The following is an 18,363-nucleotide window of genomic DNA, read 5'->3' as shown; positions in this document are numbered from 1 at the left end:
CTTAGAAACCCAAAGTTTAACTTTGATTTATCAAAAAACTCACCAACTTCTATTCGTACCCTTAAAACCAAAATCCCAAAGTTTTGTTGTCAAAAAATCCATTTTGAAGAATACAATATTTTTCTATTTTATATCTGTATATAAAAATAAACAATCCCCAAAATGCCCTTTTCTCTCATAAACTGTCACTTCCACCATTAATGGAAATATTGCTCTCCCACCGTGTTCCTTCTTATTTTCCCTTACTCTCTCCTCCTATAACAAAAATGGGTTCAACTCAAAACTTCATCACCCAAACCCCACAATCCACAGATGAGGAAGCATGTGTCTACACCTAACAAAAATAGGTTCATGTAAGTTTTCTAGGGTTTCTTATCTTTCTCATTGATAGAATTGTTGGCTTATATAGCCTTACACACACGTTTACACAAAGACCCTCTAAGACCCGTTAATTGCATTACATTCTCAACACTCCTCCTCAAGATGGGCGAAAGATATCAATTAAGCCCATCTTGTCACATCCTCTAGCTAGATCTATTGAGCTAAGCCCTTTAGTCAAGCAGTCTGCAGCATGCTCCTTAGTTGGAACATAGCCTAACTCCAGTAGCCCACTGTTCAGCTTCTCCTTGATGAAGAATCTATCAATCTCGATGTGCTTAGTTCTGTCATGTTGAACTGGGTTGTTGGCGATGCTGATAGCTGACTTGTTGTCGCACCACAAACTCATCTTGGCCCCTTGGTCAAGGTTCAGCTCCACCAGCATGTTCTTCAGCCACATCAGCTCTGCAACCCCCAAGGTCATGGCTCTGTACTCCGCTTCAGCTGTTGATCTCGCCACCACAGATTGCTTCTTGCTTTTCCAGGAGACTAAGTTACCTCCTACAAATATGCAATACCCTGAGGTGGATCTCCGATCATCTCCACAGCTAGCCCAATCTGAGTCACAGTAACCCTCAATGTTCACATGGTCACACCTCCTGAATCTTAGTCCTTTACCAGGGGCACCTTTTAGATACCTCAGTATCTGATATACTGCATCCATATGACCCTTCCTCGGGTCATGCATGTAGCGACTCACCACGCTCACCGCAAATGAGATGTCTGGGCGTATGTGACTCAGGTAGATTAGCCTGCCCACCAATCTCTGATATCTCTCACGATCAACAGTTTCTCCTGCCTCAGCACTCAGCCTGAAACTCTGATCAATCGGTGTAGCAGCAGGCTTGCACCCCAACATCCCTGTCTCTGCAAGAAGATCTAGCGCATACTTCCTCTGGGAGAGAACAATCCCCTTAGGTCCATGAGCTATCTCTATCCCAAGGAAGTATCGAAGCTGACCCAGATCCTTCACTTCGAATTCTTTGCTCAATCTTACCTTGAGCGGAGTAATCTCCTTCTCATCATTTCCTGTGATAATCATGTCATCCACATACACTGCTAGCATAGTGATGTGACCCCTACTTCTTCTGAAGAATACAGTATGGTCGGTATTGATCTGTCTGTATCCCATACCAACCATGGCTCTCCTAAACCTATCAAACCATGCTCGAGGTGACTGTTTCAGCCCATACAGAGACTTCTTCAGCTTGCAGACCTTACCTACTGTCTGTCCTGTACCACATCCAGGTGGTATCTCCATATACACCTCTTCCACTAGATCTTCATGAAGAAACGCATTCTTCACATCCAGTTGGTGTAGTTGCCATCCACCATTTGTTGCCAGAGAAATCAACATTCGAACAGTACTCATTTTCGCCACTCGTGCAAAAGTCTCATCGTAGTCAATGCCGTATGTCTGGCTGTACCCTTTTGCCACCAGTCGTGCCTTATATCGTTCAACCTTCCATTCTGGGTTCTGCTTCACAGTAAACACCCACTTGCATTCCACTGCTCTTTTCTCTGCTGGCAGTATCGCTAACTCCTACGTGTGGTTCTTCTCAAGAGCCCCCAACTCCTCATGCATAACAGCCTTCCACTTTGGGTCCTTCTTAACATCCTGCCAATTGTTAGGTATAATAACAGAATCTAATGATGCAATGAATGCTCCGTGTGAAGGGGATATGTGAGAGTAGGAAACAAATTGATCTAGATCCCAACCATATCTCTTAGGAGGATTTCCCGCATTACTGCGAGTAGTCCTCCTCTCTGACATTGGTGTCGGGAGAGAGGCAGGAGTAGGAATGGTATTACCTAGAGTGGAGGATGGTGTAGGTGTCTCAGGAGTTGGAGCAGAGCTGGACAAGGGACTAGGCACTGGCACTGTCAATGTAGGCACATCTGGCTCATTCCCCCTCCTACTGTATATAAGCAACTCCCCTTGAGCTGTAGGCCTAACACCCCTTGTCTCCTCCTCCTCCCCTTCGTCTTCATCCTCCTTCTCTGCTGAGTACGGGATCGAAATTGGGATTGACCCCCTTGAGCTCTCACCATTCCCTCCCTCTTGCCTCGTACCTCCAGTATCGGGTAAGTCGCCAAAAGGTGAAGTAACCCCCACTGTGTAGTACGGCTTGAGCTCCCGAAACCGCACATCCATGCTGACAAACATCCTCTTTTCTACCGGACTCCAGCAGACATATCCTTTCTGGGTGCCATTGTAGCCCACGAATATACACTTCACAGCCCTAGGGTCTAGCTTCCCAACCAATGGTCTGTTGTCCTTCACAAAGCACACACAGCCAAATACCTTCAATGGTAGGGCCCCCCGTTATCTCCCTTCAGTGTCTCACGAGGAGACTTCCACTCCAACACACTCGAAGGCATCCGGTTGATTAAGTAAGCAGCAGTCAAGACTGCTTGTCCCCACAACACTTTTGGGACATTCATCGCCATCATTATACTCCTAGCAACTTCTAGGAAATGTCTGTTCTTCCTCTCTGCTACCCCATTCTGAGCTGGGGTGTATGGGCATGTAGTCTGGTGTAGAATCCCGAGCTGACAGATACTCCCCAAGTGTTCTATTGGTGTACTATGTCCCATTATCCGACCTCAACACTTTTACTGCTGCACGATACTGAGTCTGGATGTGCTTATGAAAATATTTGAAACAGCCAACTACATCACTTTTGTTTTTCATAAGATACACCCAAGTGACTCTAGAGAAGCAATCAATAAATGTTACAAAAAACTTGCATCCATTTGTAGAATTTACTGGGCAGGGTGCCCATACATCAGAATGTATTACTTCAAACTTATAAGAACTCCTACTACCCGAACTAACATAAGAGCTTCTAGTCTGCTTCCCAAACTCACAAGCATCACACTGTAACTTCTGTTTATTTACTTTTCCAAACAGAGTTGGATACATTTTACCCAAAATACCGAATGACGGATGTCAACTTCTGTTTATTTACTTTTCCAAACAGAGTTGGATACATTTTACCCAAAATACCGAATGACGGATGTCCCATTCGCTGATGGTAAAGCATCAACTCAAATGACGGATGTCCCATTCGCTGATGGTAAAGCATCAACTCATCTTCTGCACAGACTTTAGCTACTCTTATTCATGTCCTCTCCACCACAGAAGTCAACGCTGAGTCCATCCCTTCGCGGTCCAAGTACCACAGCTCGCTACGCCATGTCCCAGTCCCAAGTCTTCGCCTTGTCCCTTTCTCCTGAAAAATTACCTTGGGAATGTCAAAAGAAACAATACAATTGAGTTGGATGATAATGGCACTAATGGATAACAGGCTAACAGGAAATGAAGGAGCATGCAGAACATTAGATAAAGTTATAGAACATGTACAACTAACAATGCCCTTACCAGCCACATCCTGTGCTGTACCATCAGTAATTTGGATGCTCTCTGCTTCTGCTAAGTGAGTGTAAGATAAGAACTCACTGGAATTACCTGTCACATGTCTGGATGCTCCAGAATCTATTATCCAGGCGGTGGATCTTCCCTCGTTTGGGTGTGCACTAAGGGCGTAATTGGCATAGTCCACTCCAGTGAAAGTAGTAGATGACTCCTCAGACACATCACCTACTGCTCTCTGCTTCCTCCTCAGTGCTGCCAAGAGAGTCCGATCCTCATCAGTGAAGATCATCTCAGCTTCTTCTCTTTCTGCCACTGTCAAGTTTGCCCGGTGACCTCCTCTTCCACCTCGCCTGCCTCCACGCCCACGGCCACGGCCTCCAGCCTGACCACGTTCACCCCAGTCCACGCCCACGGCCACGGCCTCCAGCCTGACCACGTTCACCCCAGTTCCTCTCCCTGGGTGGCTTAGGACACATCTGTCTCAGATGTCCTACCTCTCCGTAGTTAAAGTACTGCCTAGTCTCCCCTCTGAATCTAGTGTTATCCGGATTGGATACCACCAGTGCAGACTTCTCCCCTGTAAGTCCACCTGTCCCAGCCTGTAGCCTGATACGGCTCTCCTCCTGTATCATGGCCGGGACTGCCTCCTCCAGTGATGGGATCTTCGTCTGGGTTAGTAGCAACGTCGTTCTCTGCTTATACGCTGGAACCAAGCCTCGAAGAAACAACATAGTCCTCTTCTGCAGAGAGGCCTCGTGTTCCTTACACTCCGGGTCCTTGCAGCTTGTCAGAGGCGAGAAGTGATCGTGATCGAGCCACAAGCGCTCCAGCTCTATGGCATACTCCTGTACAGTCCTCTCTCCCTGGACTGTAGCGTTGATCTCCTTCTCGATCTGGAATACCCTCAGGTTCTTTCCCACCCTATCGTAGGTCCTCCTCAGCCTCTCCCAGACATCATGCACTCTCCCAAGGCCATCCACTGTGGTAGCAATTGGCTGGACTACAGAATTCAGAAGCCAGATGTACACCAACATATGAGTGGACTTCCACTCATCCCTCCCTGCTGAGTCCTCAGCCGGCTCAGTCTTCTCCCCTGTCAGATATCCCTCTAGGCTCCTCCCAGCAAGGGTATATTTCACCCGACGCGACCAACTCAGATATGTCGCGGGTCCATCAAGTTTTACATCGATAGGTGGAAGCTCCACCTTCTTGGGTTGTGGTTTTGTCGAGCTCTCTCCCGCCGACAACCTCATCAGTTGCATCAGTGTTGAGATCTCCTCAGGATTCAACTTCTTGATGATCCCTTCCATCGGATTTTTGCCAGTCTCCATCATCGATCCAACTTGTATTCTTGTGTGCAGTGAAAAATTTCGGCAACACTTCGACAGCACCACAAGAGAGATAGATCAACAAGAGTTCCTGTTTCACCAAGGAAACAAGAACTAGAAGCAGAATATATCAACCAAATGAGACATCGGTTCTTCCTCTCATCAGTTCTAGGACTGACTTGTCGAGGGAACCTAAACAATCTATTACAACTTTAAATATTGTCAACAATCTATTACAACATCTATCTCATCATTAAGTTTACCAAAGACTACCCACAACATTGGCCACCCAAAATTAAAATGAAATTAAACTACTGTTTAGAAGCAAACCAGTCTTCCTCCCATCACAAAATTAAAAACTAAATTAAACTCTCTATAGATGCTCGCCTCCCAGTCTCTCTTCTAGATCTGCTGCTCCTCAGATCCCTCCGTCGTCTCCTTATTATTTTGACCGCAGCAGCAAGTCTTAGTCAGTAGAAGCATCATCATCAATGGCGGCGGCGGCGGCGTTGCTTCCTCTTCTCCTTCTCTTCCTCACCTCCTCTCCATCTCTCCCGCCAAATCCGCCGCCGACTTCTGCACCTCGTGCGCCGGCGACGGAGCTGGTGAAGGCGAAGGGGAAGGCGACGAAGGCGGTGATAGGAAGGGGGAGGACTCGCCCCTGGGATCGCAGTCGGAGTGATTGGGGCGGCGATCTACAAGAAGAGGCAGGAGTCTAAGGTTAGCAGCGGTCTACAAGAAGAGGAACAGTGGCGGCGTCTCTGATACCATGTAAGTTTTCTAGGGTTTCTTATCTTTCTCATTGATAGAATTGTTGGCTTATATAGCCTTACACACACGTTTACACAAAGGCCCTCTAAGACTTGTTAATTGCATTACATTCTCAACAGTTCAACTCAAAACTTCATCCAATACCCTAAAATCCATCATCGAGATACACATCTTCAAGATCATCGATAAGGTTGTAGAAACGGCGAAAACGGCGACGAAGTTCAGGAAAAACGAAGCAGGAAACAGTCTGGGTGTTGTCCGGTCGACCACGACAACATGTGCGGTCGACCGGAAACGTGCACGAGTACAATGTGTGTTTCTGCACTTTGGCCGGTCGATCGCCACGGTCGACCGTCAAACCCTGTAATCGATTTTTTATTTCTGTCTTTCTGATCGGTCGACCGCGACGATTTCGACGATCGACCGTCAGTCGGGTTTGGACCTGATTGCGGTTTCCTGTTCTGATTAGGATTAGTGTTTTGTATAAATACAAACACGGTTTTTAGGGGTTTTGGGAGTTGAAAAAGGGGTTTATTTTGTGCACAGAAAAGAGAGTTTTCTGAGCAATTTGGTTAGGGTTTTGTTTGAGAGATTTTGAGAGAATTTGTAATCTCTATTTATACTATCCTTCTCTATTAGTGAAAACCCATCCCCTTCTTGCCCCGTAGACGTAAGCAACTTGCCGAATCACGTAAAATTCGTTTGTTTGTATTCGTGCTGTTATTTTGATTGTGTTTGGCTTTCTCTCTCAGCGTTTGTGTTTGCCCTCAGAACCCCAACAAGTGGTATTAGAGCACCAGACTACGCTTGGGTTAGGTGGAGGAGTAGATCGCTTTGGAAGCTCGTCTAGGGTTTTAATTGGAGACAAATGTGAGATTTTTACTATTATAGATCTTGTCTTCTGTCGTGTGAGGGTGAGATCTTTTGGAGGCTCTTGTTAGGGTTTCAATTGGAGGTAAAAATCTACATTTCTCGCAGTTTGGATCTATTTTTTCAGTTTGTTCCACATTGGTTTGTTGGTGTTTTGAGGAAGATGACTGAGAAAGAAGGTGTTGTGAGTGGTATTTCTGACGTGAAGACCGTTTAAAGTTTGAATATCCACTCTATGAAGATAGATGTTGAGAAGTTTAATGACACGAACAACTTTTGGCTTATGGAGATGTGAAGTTTTGGATGCGCTGAACGCGTAAAATTTGGAAGATATTTTGGAGTTGGACGGCATGTCGGACGACATTAAAGAAAATGTTTGGAAGAAGATGAATCGGACGGCGTGTGGCGTCATTAGGTCTTGTTTAACATAGGATCTAAAATATGATGTGATCAATGAGACTTCTGCAAAGAAGATTTGAGAGATTCTTGAAGACAAGTATTTGACGAAGAGTGTTGAGAACCGCTTGCATCTGAAAATGAGACTTTACCATTTTCAGTTGAAGAAGAGAATCTCAATTAGTGATCATAACTACACGAAACTTCTTACGGATTTGACGAATGTGGATGTCATGATCGAGGATGAGGACAAGACATTGTTGTTGTTGAGTTCCTTACCTGATGAGGAATATGAGACATTCGTTCTTACCCTAATTAATGAAAATATATCTCTTTCGTATAGTGAGGTTACCGCTGCTCTTGTGAACTATCAGCTTAAGAAGAAAGACAATGAGTCTGCTAATGATGTAGTAGCGAAGGCATTGACCGCAAAAGGGAAAAATCCAAACCGAAATACGAGGTTGCAGTCTAGAGGAGCATATCCTTCAGTTGGTAGGAATCAATGTGCTTTTTACAAAGAAGATGAACATTAGAACTCTGAATGCCGAAAGTTGAAAGATCGAACCGTGAATAATAAGGGAAAAGTTATACAAGCTTTAGAGATGAATGTTGTCAAGGCTAGTGACGACAATTCAGATTCGGATTCTTCGGACTACTCGTGCCCTGCACTACTGTCAATTTGTGATGCCGACTCTACAGAATGGATGTTGGATTCGGGTGCTTTATACCACATTTTCCTTAGAAGGGATGGTTCTCCAGCTTTGAGGAGTTAAAAAGAGAGGATGTCGTGCTCATGGGTAATGATCATGAATGTCCTATTGGTGGTATTAGAAAAGTTCTAATCAGAATGTGTGACGGGATGACTAGGGAGTTGAAGGAAGTAAGGTTTGTTTCGCAGTTGTCGAAGAACATCATTTTTCACTTAGAATTTTGGAGGCAATAGGCTATAGGGTGATCTTAGAGAATGCATCTTTGAAGGTCACAATGGGATCCATGATTGTAATGAAGGGCGTCAGAAATAATAATTTATACTATTTGATTGGGAGCACAGTGATAGGTGGAGCGCTGACGACTTCTATTGATTCGGCTAGACTGTGGCATTTGAGGAGCCTGGGACATTCGAGTGTTGATTCTGTGAATGGATTGGAGAGAGGCTATGAAGCACGGACACGCATAACATGAAGCTGTGTCGTATCGTGTCCGTGTCGGACACACGTGTCGAACACACGTATCCTATGTATTTTTTAGGATTTACCCCATGTCGGCGTGTCGGATGGCCATGTCGGATCTGTGTCCGTGCTACATAGGAGAGAGGTGCTTTGACCTGCAATTTGAAGTCTTGTGAACATATTGGTGTGAGCAAGAAAACCGATGTGAAGTTTGACACTTCTAGCCACCGAGCGAAGGGACTTCTAGATGATGTTCACGTAGGCATTTGGGTGTCTTCTAAAGAGGCGTCATTAGGAGGTAATAGATATTTGATTTTCTATGTTGAAGATTGTCCTAGACATTTGTGGGTTACAACCAAGTCTCGTTTGAGTGAAGTCCTAGTAGTCAACTGGTGAAAAAAGTGTATAGACAGAAAGGTAAATTTATTAGGAGGCATCATTGGGAGGTAATAGGTATTTAGTTTCCTGTGTTAAAGATTGTTCTAGGCATTTGTGGGTTGCAACCAAGTCCCGTTTGAGTGAAGTCCTAGTAGTCAACAAGTGGAAGAAGTGTATAGGCAGAAAGGTAAATTTACCTAGTTCTGGTTTTGATAGGAAACACAAGAGGGATCATTTTCTGCATTTGTGTCTAGCTCAAGGTAGTTTGAGACACTTCATTGGAAAGAAAACATTGGAGCAACGAGATGAGATGTCAAATTTGATGGGTTGTTCCTTGCTGGAGAAGGATCAGTATTTGATGTCAAGCACTGGTTTGCATGAGTTTTGGTGCTGAGGTTTTGACATATTAGAGCCATCTTATTTACAGTTATCGTCCGTCGCGATTGGAATATTTGGATCTGGTGGAGCTGTTTTAGATTTTGGGTTGCTTCGGATATTTGGATGCCCAGCATATTATCACATCGAGGATGTGAAATTTGATCCGAGTACACATTTGAGATTCAGAGGCGTGTTTGGTTACCAGTTATGGGATTCTGATGTTGTTCTGAGTAGTATTGTCACATTTGACTCTCAACAAGTGGAGAGTGTTGAACAGATCATTAAGATATCACAGCGGGTGGAGAATGATGCTACTTCACGTTTGATGGAGATTACTCCTTGTTCTCCAGATCATTCTGTATCGTTTGATATTCCAACTGAGTTGACATAGATTCATGTTGGTGTTGATGCAGTTCGAATGCAGCTGATGGACACAGTTCGGATTTGACTATGGCCGTTGATTCACCTCAGTTGAAGGTGTTTGGTAATTGTGTTTCTTCTACATATAGGGTTGAGAAGTTGAGCTTCAAGACAGAGTTGGTGGGGAGAGATGCAAGTTTGGAAGAGAATTTGTCTTTTCACTTTGAGGCCAACAGGGGCATGATCAGCTGCAGATTGGTTAGTGTTGATTATCGAAAGGTTGGTGAATGATTAAGAATTTTTCTAGTTGATTGAGGTCGTTTGAGGCCATTTGGATGAACTATGTGAGGCTTGATGCATTGGGCAAGAGGATACATAAGCAGTCATTTTGATGCAACCAGTTTGATGAGTTGATACCGATATTTTAGACTTTGTTCACATTCTTGTTTGGGTTCTCGACTTGTTGTGTATTGAGTCAGTTGTCGTGGATTATTTCCACTTCATACTGGACACAACAAGTGGGACGTTTGGTTAGTATTGGCGCCGGCTCAGTTTTGAAAAAACTTCGCCGATGTGGAGAATTGTAGAAACGACGAAAACGGCGACGAAGTTCAGGAAAAACGAAGCAGGAAACAATTTGGGTGATGTCCGGTCGATCGCGGCAACATGTGCGGTCGACCAGAAACGTGCACGAGTACAGGGTGTGTTTCGGCACTCTGGCCGGTCGATCGTCGCGTTCGACCGCCAAACCTTGTAATCGATTTTTTGTTTGTCTTTCTGGTCGGTCGACCGCGACGATTTCGACGGTCGACAGTCAATCGGGTTGGGCCTGATTATGGTTTCCTGTTCTGATTGGGATTTGTGTTTGGTATAAATACAAACACGATTTTTAGGGTTTTTGGGAGTTGAAAAAAGGGTTTGTTTTGTGCACAGAAAAGAGAGTTTTCTGAGCAATTTGGTTAGGATCAGTGTTTTCAAAGGCGCGCACCTCACTGCGCCTCATGCGTCTTACGATGCGGGGCGGTGGTGAAGCGCCCCACTTCTGATGCAGCAGCGTCTTTTGCGCCTCGCGTACATCCTTTCTTCTATGCAGGGTGCATGTAGTACATATCCTCATAGTTTTGCTTGTTAATATTTCAATCGAGTCTTTATACTTAATATTACATATCCCAAAAAATAAAATAAATCCATTAGGCCTTTTAGTAGCCTTCAATTGAGGACCATTACAAATCCTTTGCTTGACTATTAGTCTTTATTTAACATTTGATTTGAAAATTTATGAATTTTGCTACTATGTTGGGTGTTAGCATTTGAAATTAATGCATTATATTATGATTTTGTAGTAAGATATTATTTATCATGACATTTTTCATGTGAATTCTAAAAACATGTTCTTTCACGTTTGATTATATATTTTAAAAAATTATGTAGGCGGTGTGCGCCTTGCATCACTCGGGCGCGCGCATCACGTTGCGCCCTGCGCATGTGCGAATAAAGATGCTTTGCGCTCCGCATTGCGCCTCACGCATTGAGAACACTGGTTAGGATTTTGTTTGAGAGATTTGAAAGGTTTGTTTGAGAGATTTTGAGTGAATTTGTAATTTCTAGTTGTACTCTCATTCTCTATTAGTGAAAACTCATCCCCTTCTTGCCCCGTGGACGTAGACAACTTGCCGAACCACATAAAATTTGTTTGTTTGTGTTCGTACCATTATTTTGATTGTGTTTGACCTTCTCTCTTTGCGTTTGTGTTTGCCCTCAAAACCCCAACAAAGGCTACGACAATGCTCAAGAGGATGATGAGGCTGATGACAAAGGCTGATGGCAAGTTACAATGTGTTGACATGCACGGTCGAGACAAGGTGGAGCCAAGCGACCTCTAAAGCGGAGGCGGAAGAGGAGTCAATCGATTTCTATGATTCGGATTTGAAACAGAGAGAATTAGGGATTATAGTGATTTTTTTAGTTTTAAGGAGATAAATACAAGGGCTTTTTCGGAACTGCTAAGCAAAACCCCCCCAAAAAATAATATTAGATGGATTGCTTTCTTTGGCTTGGGGGTGGGGGAACCTAGTAGGACTATACATAGTCCTTAAAATTCTGCCTATTCTCATTTTTGATTTGCAGATGTATGGTTCTGGACTATGTTCTACATCATTTTCTTGTGACAAAAGATTTTCAGCACAGAAATGATATAAAGCACAACAAGAACAAAGGCTCCAGATATCTCCTCCTCTATACAAATGAGAGAACCCAAGATTTACTATTCATGATACAGTAATATCTACTGTAGCAACATTTAATGCAGCAACCACACGGGTGGGTTTTAAAACACTGTAGCACATGGGAATACTGTAACAGAAGCGGGACACTGTAGCAATCCAGAAAATCAGTAGCGTTTAAAACCGGGATTACTGTAGCAGAAAAAAATATGTCGTGCTTTGCACGGTGTTCACATTAGTCTTATTTATTGGAACATCAGCTCCATTTATGTCGCATGCCTTATTACACATTAATCTTGGCATGCCTCGTTTTTTTAACATCTAGCTAATTCATCAGTCTTTATAGTCAATAATTTATGGATTACACAATGATTCTCGGGTTATTCAGTCAAGAATAATTAAAACTGTTAGAACTTCAACCAGATCATAAAGCTTGATGCCTTAGGATCTTACTCTCTGTATGGCAGTCAGTGTCATGTTCGAAGCACTGCTTCCTCAACATTGACAGGTTAAGTACTCCTTATTTATGACGGTCAATGGTAAGAGAACTTATGCATGATCACTGGTAAAGTCCAGTGCCTATATAATTATTTCCCATCAAGAAGAGGTCTACCCTGACAAAAATTCAACCTTAAGAAATATTCACGAAGGTTCCCCAAATTAGTAAGACTTGAAATTCGTAGCAATTTCTCCGCTATAGTGACAGCAGAATCACCATTGCAACTACTAAGAAGTTAGAAGACTAGTTGAAGGATAGGGAGACCTATCTTATAGTTTGCAGCTAGACTTGGGAAGACTCCATAAGAGAGAAATACCAAATTTTCAGTTGAGTTTTCTTTTTTCTACATTACGTAGAGGTTTTCCCAAACAACTTAATTACGAATACCCCCAAATTTCACATACAAAAGAAACAAACAGAATAGAAGAACACAAGGGTATATATGTTCTAAATCATTAAGTATGAATTAATCAAGACCAACAATAGATGGCTAAGATTTTTTTTCCCCATCTGAATTTGAGACGGTTGTTGTAGAGTATGTGATGTTGAGTTCAATTATGACCTTACCTCGGAGGTTTGTTGGACCCTGCAAATTCAATGCCAAGGAAAGTCTTCCTATGTGCACATCCCTTACAATACTTTTTCATCAAAATATTTAAAAGTATCTGGGCGTTAACACCTATGAAGCACGGACACGCATAACATGAAGCCATGTCGTGTCGTGTCCGTGTCGGACACACGTGTCGAACACACGTATCCTATGTATTTTTTAGGATTTGCCTCGTGTCGGCGTGTCGGATGGCCGTGTCGGACCCGTGTCCGTGCTACATAGGTATTTTTTAGGATTTGCCTCGTGTCGGCGTGTCGGATGGCCGTGTCGGACCCGTGTCCGTGCTACATAGGTTAACACTTATGTAATCTACAACAGTCCTTTGAAAACATTAATATTCTCCCTTTAAGTGGAAACTTGACACCCATAACCGGCATTGAAATGTAATCTGAAAGGAAAATATATATTTTTATGTGGAAAATCGAAAAGTATGAAGACCTTTACATGGAAAACTTGAAAAAACAAATAGAAAAAGACCTAACTTGCAAGATAATATAATTCTCATCTCACAAGCAAAATCAAGCACGGAAAAGGACAGTAACCCACAACCAGCTTATCCGACTAGCAAATCCCTTTATTAACTAATTAGATTAAGAAATATAAATCACGAAATTTGTTTAGTACAACTAGATAACAATAAAACATTAATAGTTAGTTACTTAAAAAGTGGCTAAGCCCATAAATAAATTTCAATATAAAGCATACTCATCATATAAACATCTGATTTCTTTATTATGAGGTTATATCATGACTCATGAGACCAACAATGAACACCTAACGAGTTCAATTATGACTTTACCTCGGAGGTTTTCTATTAAATCAACTTGGACCCTACAAATCCCAATTCGAAGGAAAGTCTTCCTATGTGCACATCACTACAATACTTTTGGTCAAAATGTTTAAAAGTATCTACTCGTTAACACTTCTGCAATCTACAACTGTCCTTTAAAAACATCAATACTTTCATTTAAGATTTAAGTGGAAAATTAACACCCCATAACCGACATTAAGAGATAATCTGAAAGGGAAAAAAATCATGTGGAAAATAAAAAAGCATGAAGACTTTTACGTGGGAAACTTGAAAATAAAATAAAAAAGAAAGGACCTAACTTGCAAGATGGTACCATTCTCATCTAACAAGCAAAATCTAGCACGAAAAAGCACAAGAACCCACAACCAGCCTATACGAATAGCAAACCGCATTATTTACTAGCTAGATTAGAAATATAAAACATAAAAACTGTTTATTACAACTAGGTAACAATAAAACATTGAGCTCTGAATAGCTAACTACTTTAAGAGTGCCTAAGGTGATAAATAAAATTTTTCAACATAAAGTATATTCATCATATAAACATCTACTTTCTTTATTAAAAGGGTATATCATGAGACAAACAATGAACACCTAAGTGAGACCTAAGCCGTTCCTAACATAACTCTCAGTACACCTGAAATAAGCTAAATTTCCAAATATTATCATACATTATTTTTCTTCCTAACTTAAAAATGTCCTGCCTTTGCCAAATCAAGCATAGTTTACTTACTTCACTAGCAAATTAAATCTCCACTCCATATCGATGAGGTAAATTTATTACAAGAGGAAACTCAAACCCCAAAACCCAATTTCATGAACCTTGAGAAATCCTTTTTTTAAAAAAACATCACCAAATTCTATGGCAAGAACCATGATTTACTCAAATTGGACACATGAGACCAAATTAATCCTCCAAAATGCAAACCCACAAAGAAACCCAACATGAAGAGCCCTCTAAACTAGGATAAGGCCCAAATTTCCCAAAAAGAGCAGCATTCTCATCTATAGTGATAAATTATCAATAAAATTACAAAAAACCCACATCAGAAATTAACATATAGTAATTAAGGGAAGTATCAGAAGTACTGACCTCCATGGATTAGGAAGAGAAAGCTCCTTGAAAACTGTAAAGGCTTTCAGCAGCCACAGGGAAGCAAGGAGAGCTGATAAAGGAAGGAAAAGGTGAAAACTTTGGCTGAATTCGTTGGAAGTAGCGAAGAAGGCAACGAATGAGAAAAAGCAGAGATAATGATAGAGAGCAACATGGGTGAAGCGTACCAGGGAGGTATACAGAGAGAGAGAGAGAAGGCCAGCTCATGGTTGACCTTTCAGACTTCGTATTATGTCACCTTCAACAAATTTTTTTTTTTTAAATCGATCTCCTTGAATTTTTTTTTAAAAAAAACCGATCCGTTTTTTCGTCACATCAGCATCGTGGCGAGAAAATAGGTCGATTATTTTTTAATCCAGTTCTTAAATAGTCGGAGTTGTCAATCTCGACTATTTAGGATGTTACAAAACCTTAATTACAACCATAAATCCGAACATTTTATGTTCTAAATAGTTAGGGTTGGCAACCCCGACTATTTAGGAACCGAATTAAAAAAAATCGACACACTTTCTCGCTACGATGCTGACGTAACGAGAAAGTGAATCGATTTTTGTAAAAAAAACTCAAGGAGTCGATTAAAAAAAAAAAAGGTGTGAATGAGTTTATTTAGAAAATTTCTTCATATCACCTTTCATAAAGCCAACTGCAAATTTTAATAATGGGTTATTTGCAATTAGGTACTCTAAGGTTTACACTGCTTATAACTTTGACATACTGAAGTTTTTCCCCCCTTTTTCTGTGAGACTTTGATATCTCAAAGTTTGCACCTTGGGTAATTTTGACAACCCGAAAATTATCTCCGACACTTTGATATCCAGAAAAGTTTGTGCTCTTTTGAAGTTTGATATCATAAAACCTTTGTTTTTATCACTTTAATACTCTAAAGTTGGGGGTATTGAAGTTAAATAATGTGTAAACTTTGGGGTATCAAACTGCAAAAAAAATTAGGTAACAAAGTTTAGACAGAAGCTTTGGGTTATTAAAACCAAAAATATGCAAACTTTGGCGTATCAAAATATTAAAAAAACCTTTAGGGTATCCAAAGTAATAGAGGTATAAACTTTAGGATACCAAAATGCAAATAATCCTTCAATAAATAAATAAAACTAGAACAATTAATTGCATTTAAACCCCAGTAATACCTCCGTTTTAGACTTTTTACCTTAGGCAATATAACACATATATCTTATAGTTTACGTGACTTTGCACCTATATGCACCATTCTTTTTGTCTTAACATTCTCTTAGTTAAATATTTGAACATACATGTTAATGATTGAAAAATTATCCTAAAAATTATCACGCTATTAAATGTGATAAAATTTGGTCAATTATACCCCCGAAGTTGGTAGTTTCTACTAAAAAATATTCATCTTCAACTTTATACTCCCACTTAGATTTTGTCCAAAGTAAATTTTCACTCCTACTCGTTAATTTACCCAACTTTGGCTATATAATTAACCAGTCTTTATATTGTGTGAATCAAATTTTTAGGAGAATATTCCAATGTGTAATGAGAATGTTTTAACATTTAACTAGGAGAATGTAGTAAAGTGTTAGTTTAAAGAACTTAGTGATGGAAATTTATCAAATAATTAAGATTATAGCATGCAGATAAATCCGAAAAATTAAACAATTAAAACTGGCCTGAACGGGAGCAGTCGTGTATTCACTGCCCTAGAAGATTGAGAACTCGCCTATCGCCCTGGCGCAGATGGTTCCCTTCCCCTAGCGGTAAAAACCCCCGGAAACGGCCGGCCTCTACACTCGGGCGAGAGTGCAGAGCTTCAGCTCAGATGAAGGAAGTTGCCCATAAAATAAAACTAAGATGTAGATGAAAATAATATGTAGGGGAGAGAAGAAAAACAAGAGAAACTTGTTGTATATTTTCCTTCTTATTTTGAGCTTAACATATGGATATATATATATAGGGTTGGAAAAGACGTTACAAAACCCGTAATTAATTCTGTAACGTTCGTCATAAATTTTGTAACGTTCCCCATAATTATATATCCGTTACACATATTTTAATTGCATGTTTTAATTACAATATTTATTATAATTCATGAAGGCAAAATTGCCTTTTGTTAACAAAATATCTAACAGTCCCCCCCAAAAGGCAATATTGACTGAAGACTTAGAAATCAATAAATAAATCAAGAAATCATAAATCAAATATAGGTTGGGCAACCTTTCGTATCGTGAATTCGGGAGAGGTAGCTTTCGGCTTTGAACCTTTCCTTAGTGAGTTCATCGCCACCTGAGGGACATAATGGACTAGGCCTTGAATTAGGCCCCTTTAATCAGGTATTGATGAAAACACACACAATACGCTTCATCTATTGAGCAAAGCGGGTTGAGCGTTAAAGGCCATGCTCACAATAAACCGACTCATGAGAGTTTCTAGGGGTTAGCCCAGCCCCCCCTAACCGCGGCCATCACGGTTCCTCTCACGTAGGTAAGTCCTCAAAGGGTACTACAGCTGTTTATTTAATACCCCCCACAATACACGCGTTGGACTTATTAAGAGTAAAACTCAGCCTAGCCAGCTGTATCATAAGAGCATCGTCATCATAGAGAAGGGGTAGTAGCAAATGCTACATAATGATATATAAATATATCTAGGTCGATGCTCCACACGAGAGTCACTTGTCCAGCTTGTTTCTACCACATTGAACCGACATTGGGACTACGTCTCCAAATAAGGGTTGGGTTGCCGCTGTCAGTGACCTCATCTATGGGCTTAACCCCATCTCCCTCGATGAATCCAGAACCACACTCCTGGATAATCCCTTAGTCAAAGGGTCATCAAGATTCTTTTCACAGACTTTACAAAGTCTAGAATCATAACTTTGCCTAGCAGGCGTTGTATTTATTTATCAAGTTCTTATTTTGTAATTAGTCCATCATATTGTTTGAAATTGACATTAGGTCATGATCTATGATCATAAAAGATCATAGTCTATGTCTGAAGAGATTGACCTTAATATCTGAACATTTCAAACTAATGTGGAACTAAAAATTCTGCAGTTATGCATATGCACATACATGAATGAAATTAATAATAGATACATGCAGAGCATAATAGGATTTCGTATCTTAAAATATATTTTCGTATCTTAAAATACATTTCATACTTCATAATTCAAATGCATAAAATTTTTAAAATTCTTCTATTATAAGAGGTTACAAATTGGTTGCCTACAAAGGAGACCGTCCAAATTTAAATCGGTTGCCTACAAATGAGACCTTCCAAATTTAAATTGGTTGTCTACAAAGGAGACCTTCCAAATTTATGTTGCCATTTTCTAGTACCACCTCTTATACAAATAATAATAATAATAATATTTGTACATACGTGCTTTAAATTTTACAAGTGCATTCTTGCATAAAACCTTGTAATTAATCATGTAAAAAATGCAAGTTATCTAAAAAGATATATGAGCATTTATTGCAATATTCATCAAAATGCAATAAAAATGATGAACTTTACATTTGAATAATATAATTCACCATATAAAATAGAATTTTAAAAGATGCACCTCTTTGATTTGGTTCGCTCATATATTGATCATTTATCATTAGGCAATATATGATGCAAGAAGCGTAATTAAATAAATGCATATGAATTATTCTCATAATTCCGGTCCTCTTATTCCAAAAACTCCTAAAGTGAAAAGATTAAAGTTTTACCCGGGTAG

The 18,363-nt window shown here is 40.7% G+C and overlaps 2 protein-coding genes across 2 annotated transcripts in view; both read right to left on the bottom strand.

Moving 5' to 3' along the window:
* LOC109825077 (RPM1-interacting protein 4-like) overlaps positions 1–14,810 on the bottom strand; it is a 17,626-nt gene extending 2,816 nt beyond the window's left edge. The window contains exon 1 of the mRNA XM_020391788.1: positions 14,643–14,810. Coding sequence (XP_020247377.1) covers positions 14,643–14,648 — 6 coding nt within the window. The 5' untranslated portion in view covers positions 14,649–14,810. The remainder of the gene's footprint in view (positions 1–14,642) is intronic.
* On the bottom strand, positions 3,339–5,636 carry LOC109825076. The gene is made up of 3 exons (XM_020391786.1): positions 4,186–5,636; positions 3,443–4,139; positions 3,339–3,400 (listed from the first exon to the last, which is right to left on the bottom strand). Exons 1-2 carry the CDS (start codon positions 5,089–5,091, stop codon positions 3,504–3,506), a joined length of 1,542 nt encoding a protein of 513 aa, XP_020247375.1. The 5' UTR covers positions 5,092–5,636; the 3' UTR covers positions 3,339–3,400; positions 3,443–3,503.

Source organism: Asparagus officinalis, chromosome 10 (genome assembly GCF_001876935.1).
Source record: "Asparagus officinalis chromosome 10, Aspof.V1, whole genome shotgun sequence".
In the NCBI taxonomy this organism is placed as follows: domain Eukaryota; kingdom Viridiplantae; phylum Streptophyta; class Magnoliopsida; order Asparagales; family Asparagaceae; genus Asparagus; species Asparagus officinalis.
This window is presented reverse-complemented; position numbering and strand designations above follow the sequence as displayed.

Coding starts and splice junctions, on each gene's coding strand:
- LOC109825076 (XM_020391786.1), bottom strand. CDS start 5,091: ATGATGGAGACTGGCAAAAATCCGATGGAAGGGATCATCAAGAAGTTG. Junction 4,140..4,185: donor ACTGGGGTGAACGTGGTCAG/GCTGGAGGCCGT, acceptor GAACGTGGTCAG/GCTGGAGGCCGTGGCCGTGG.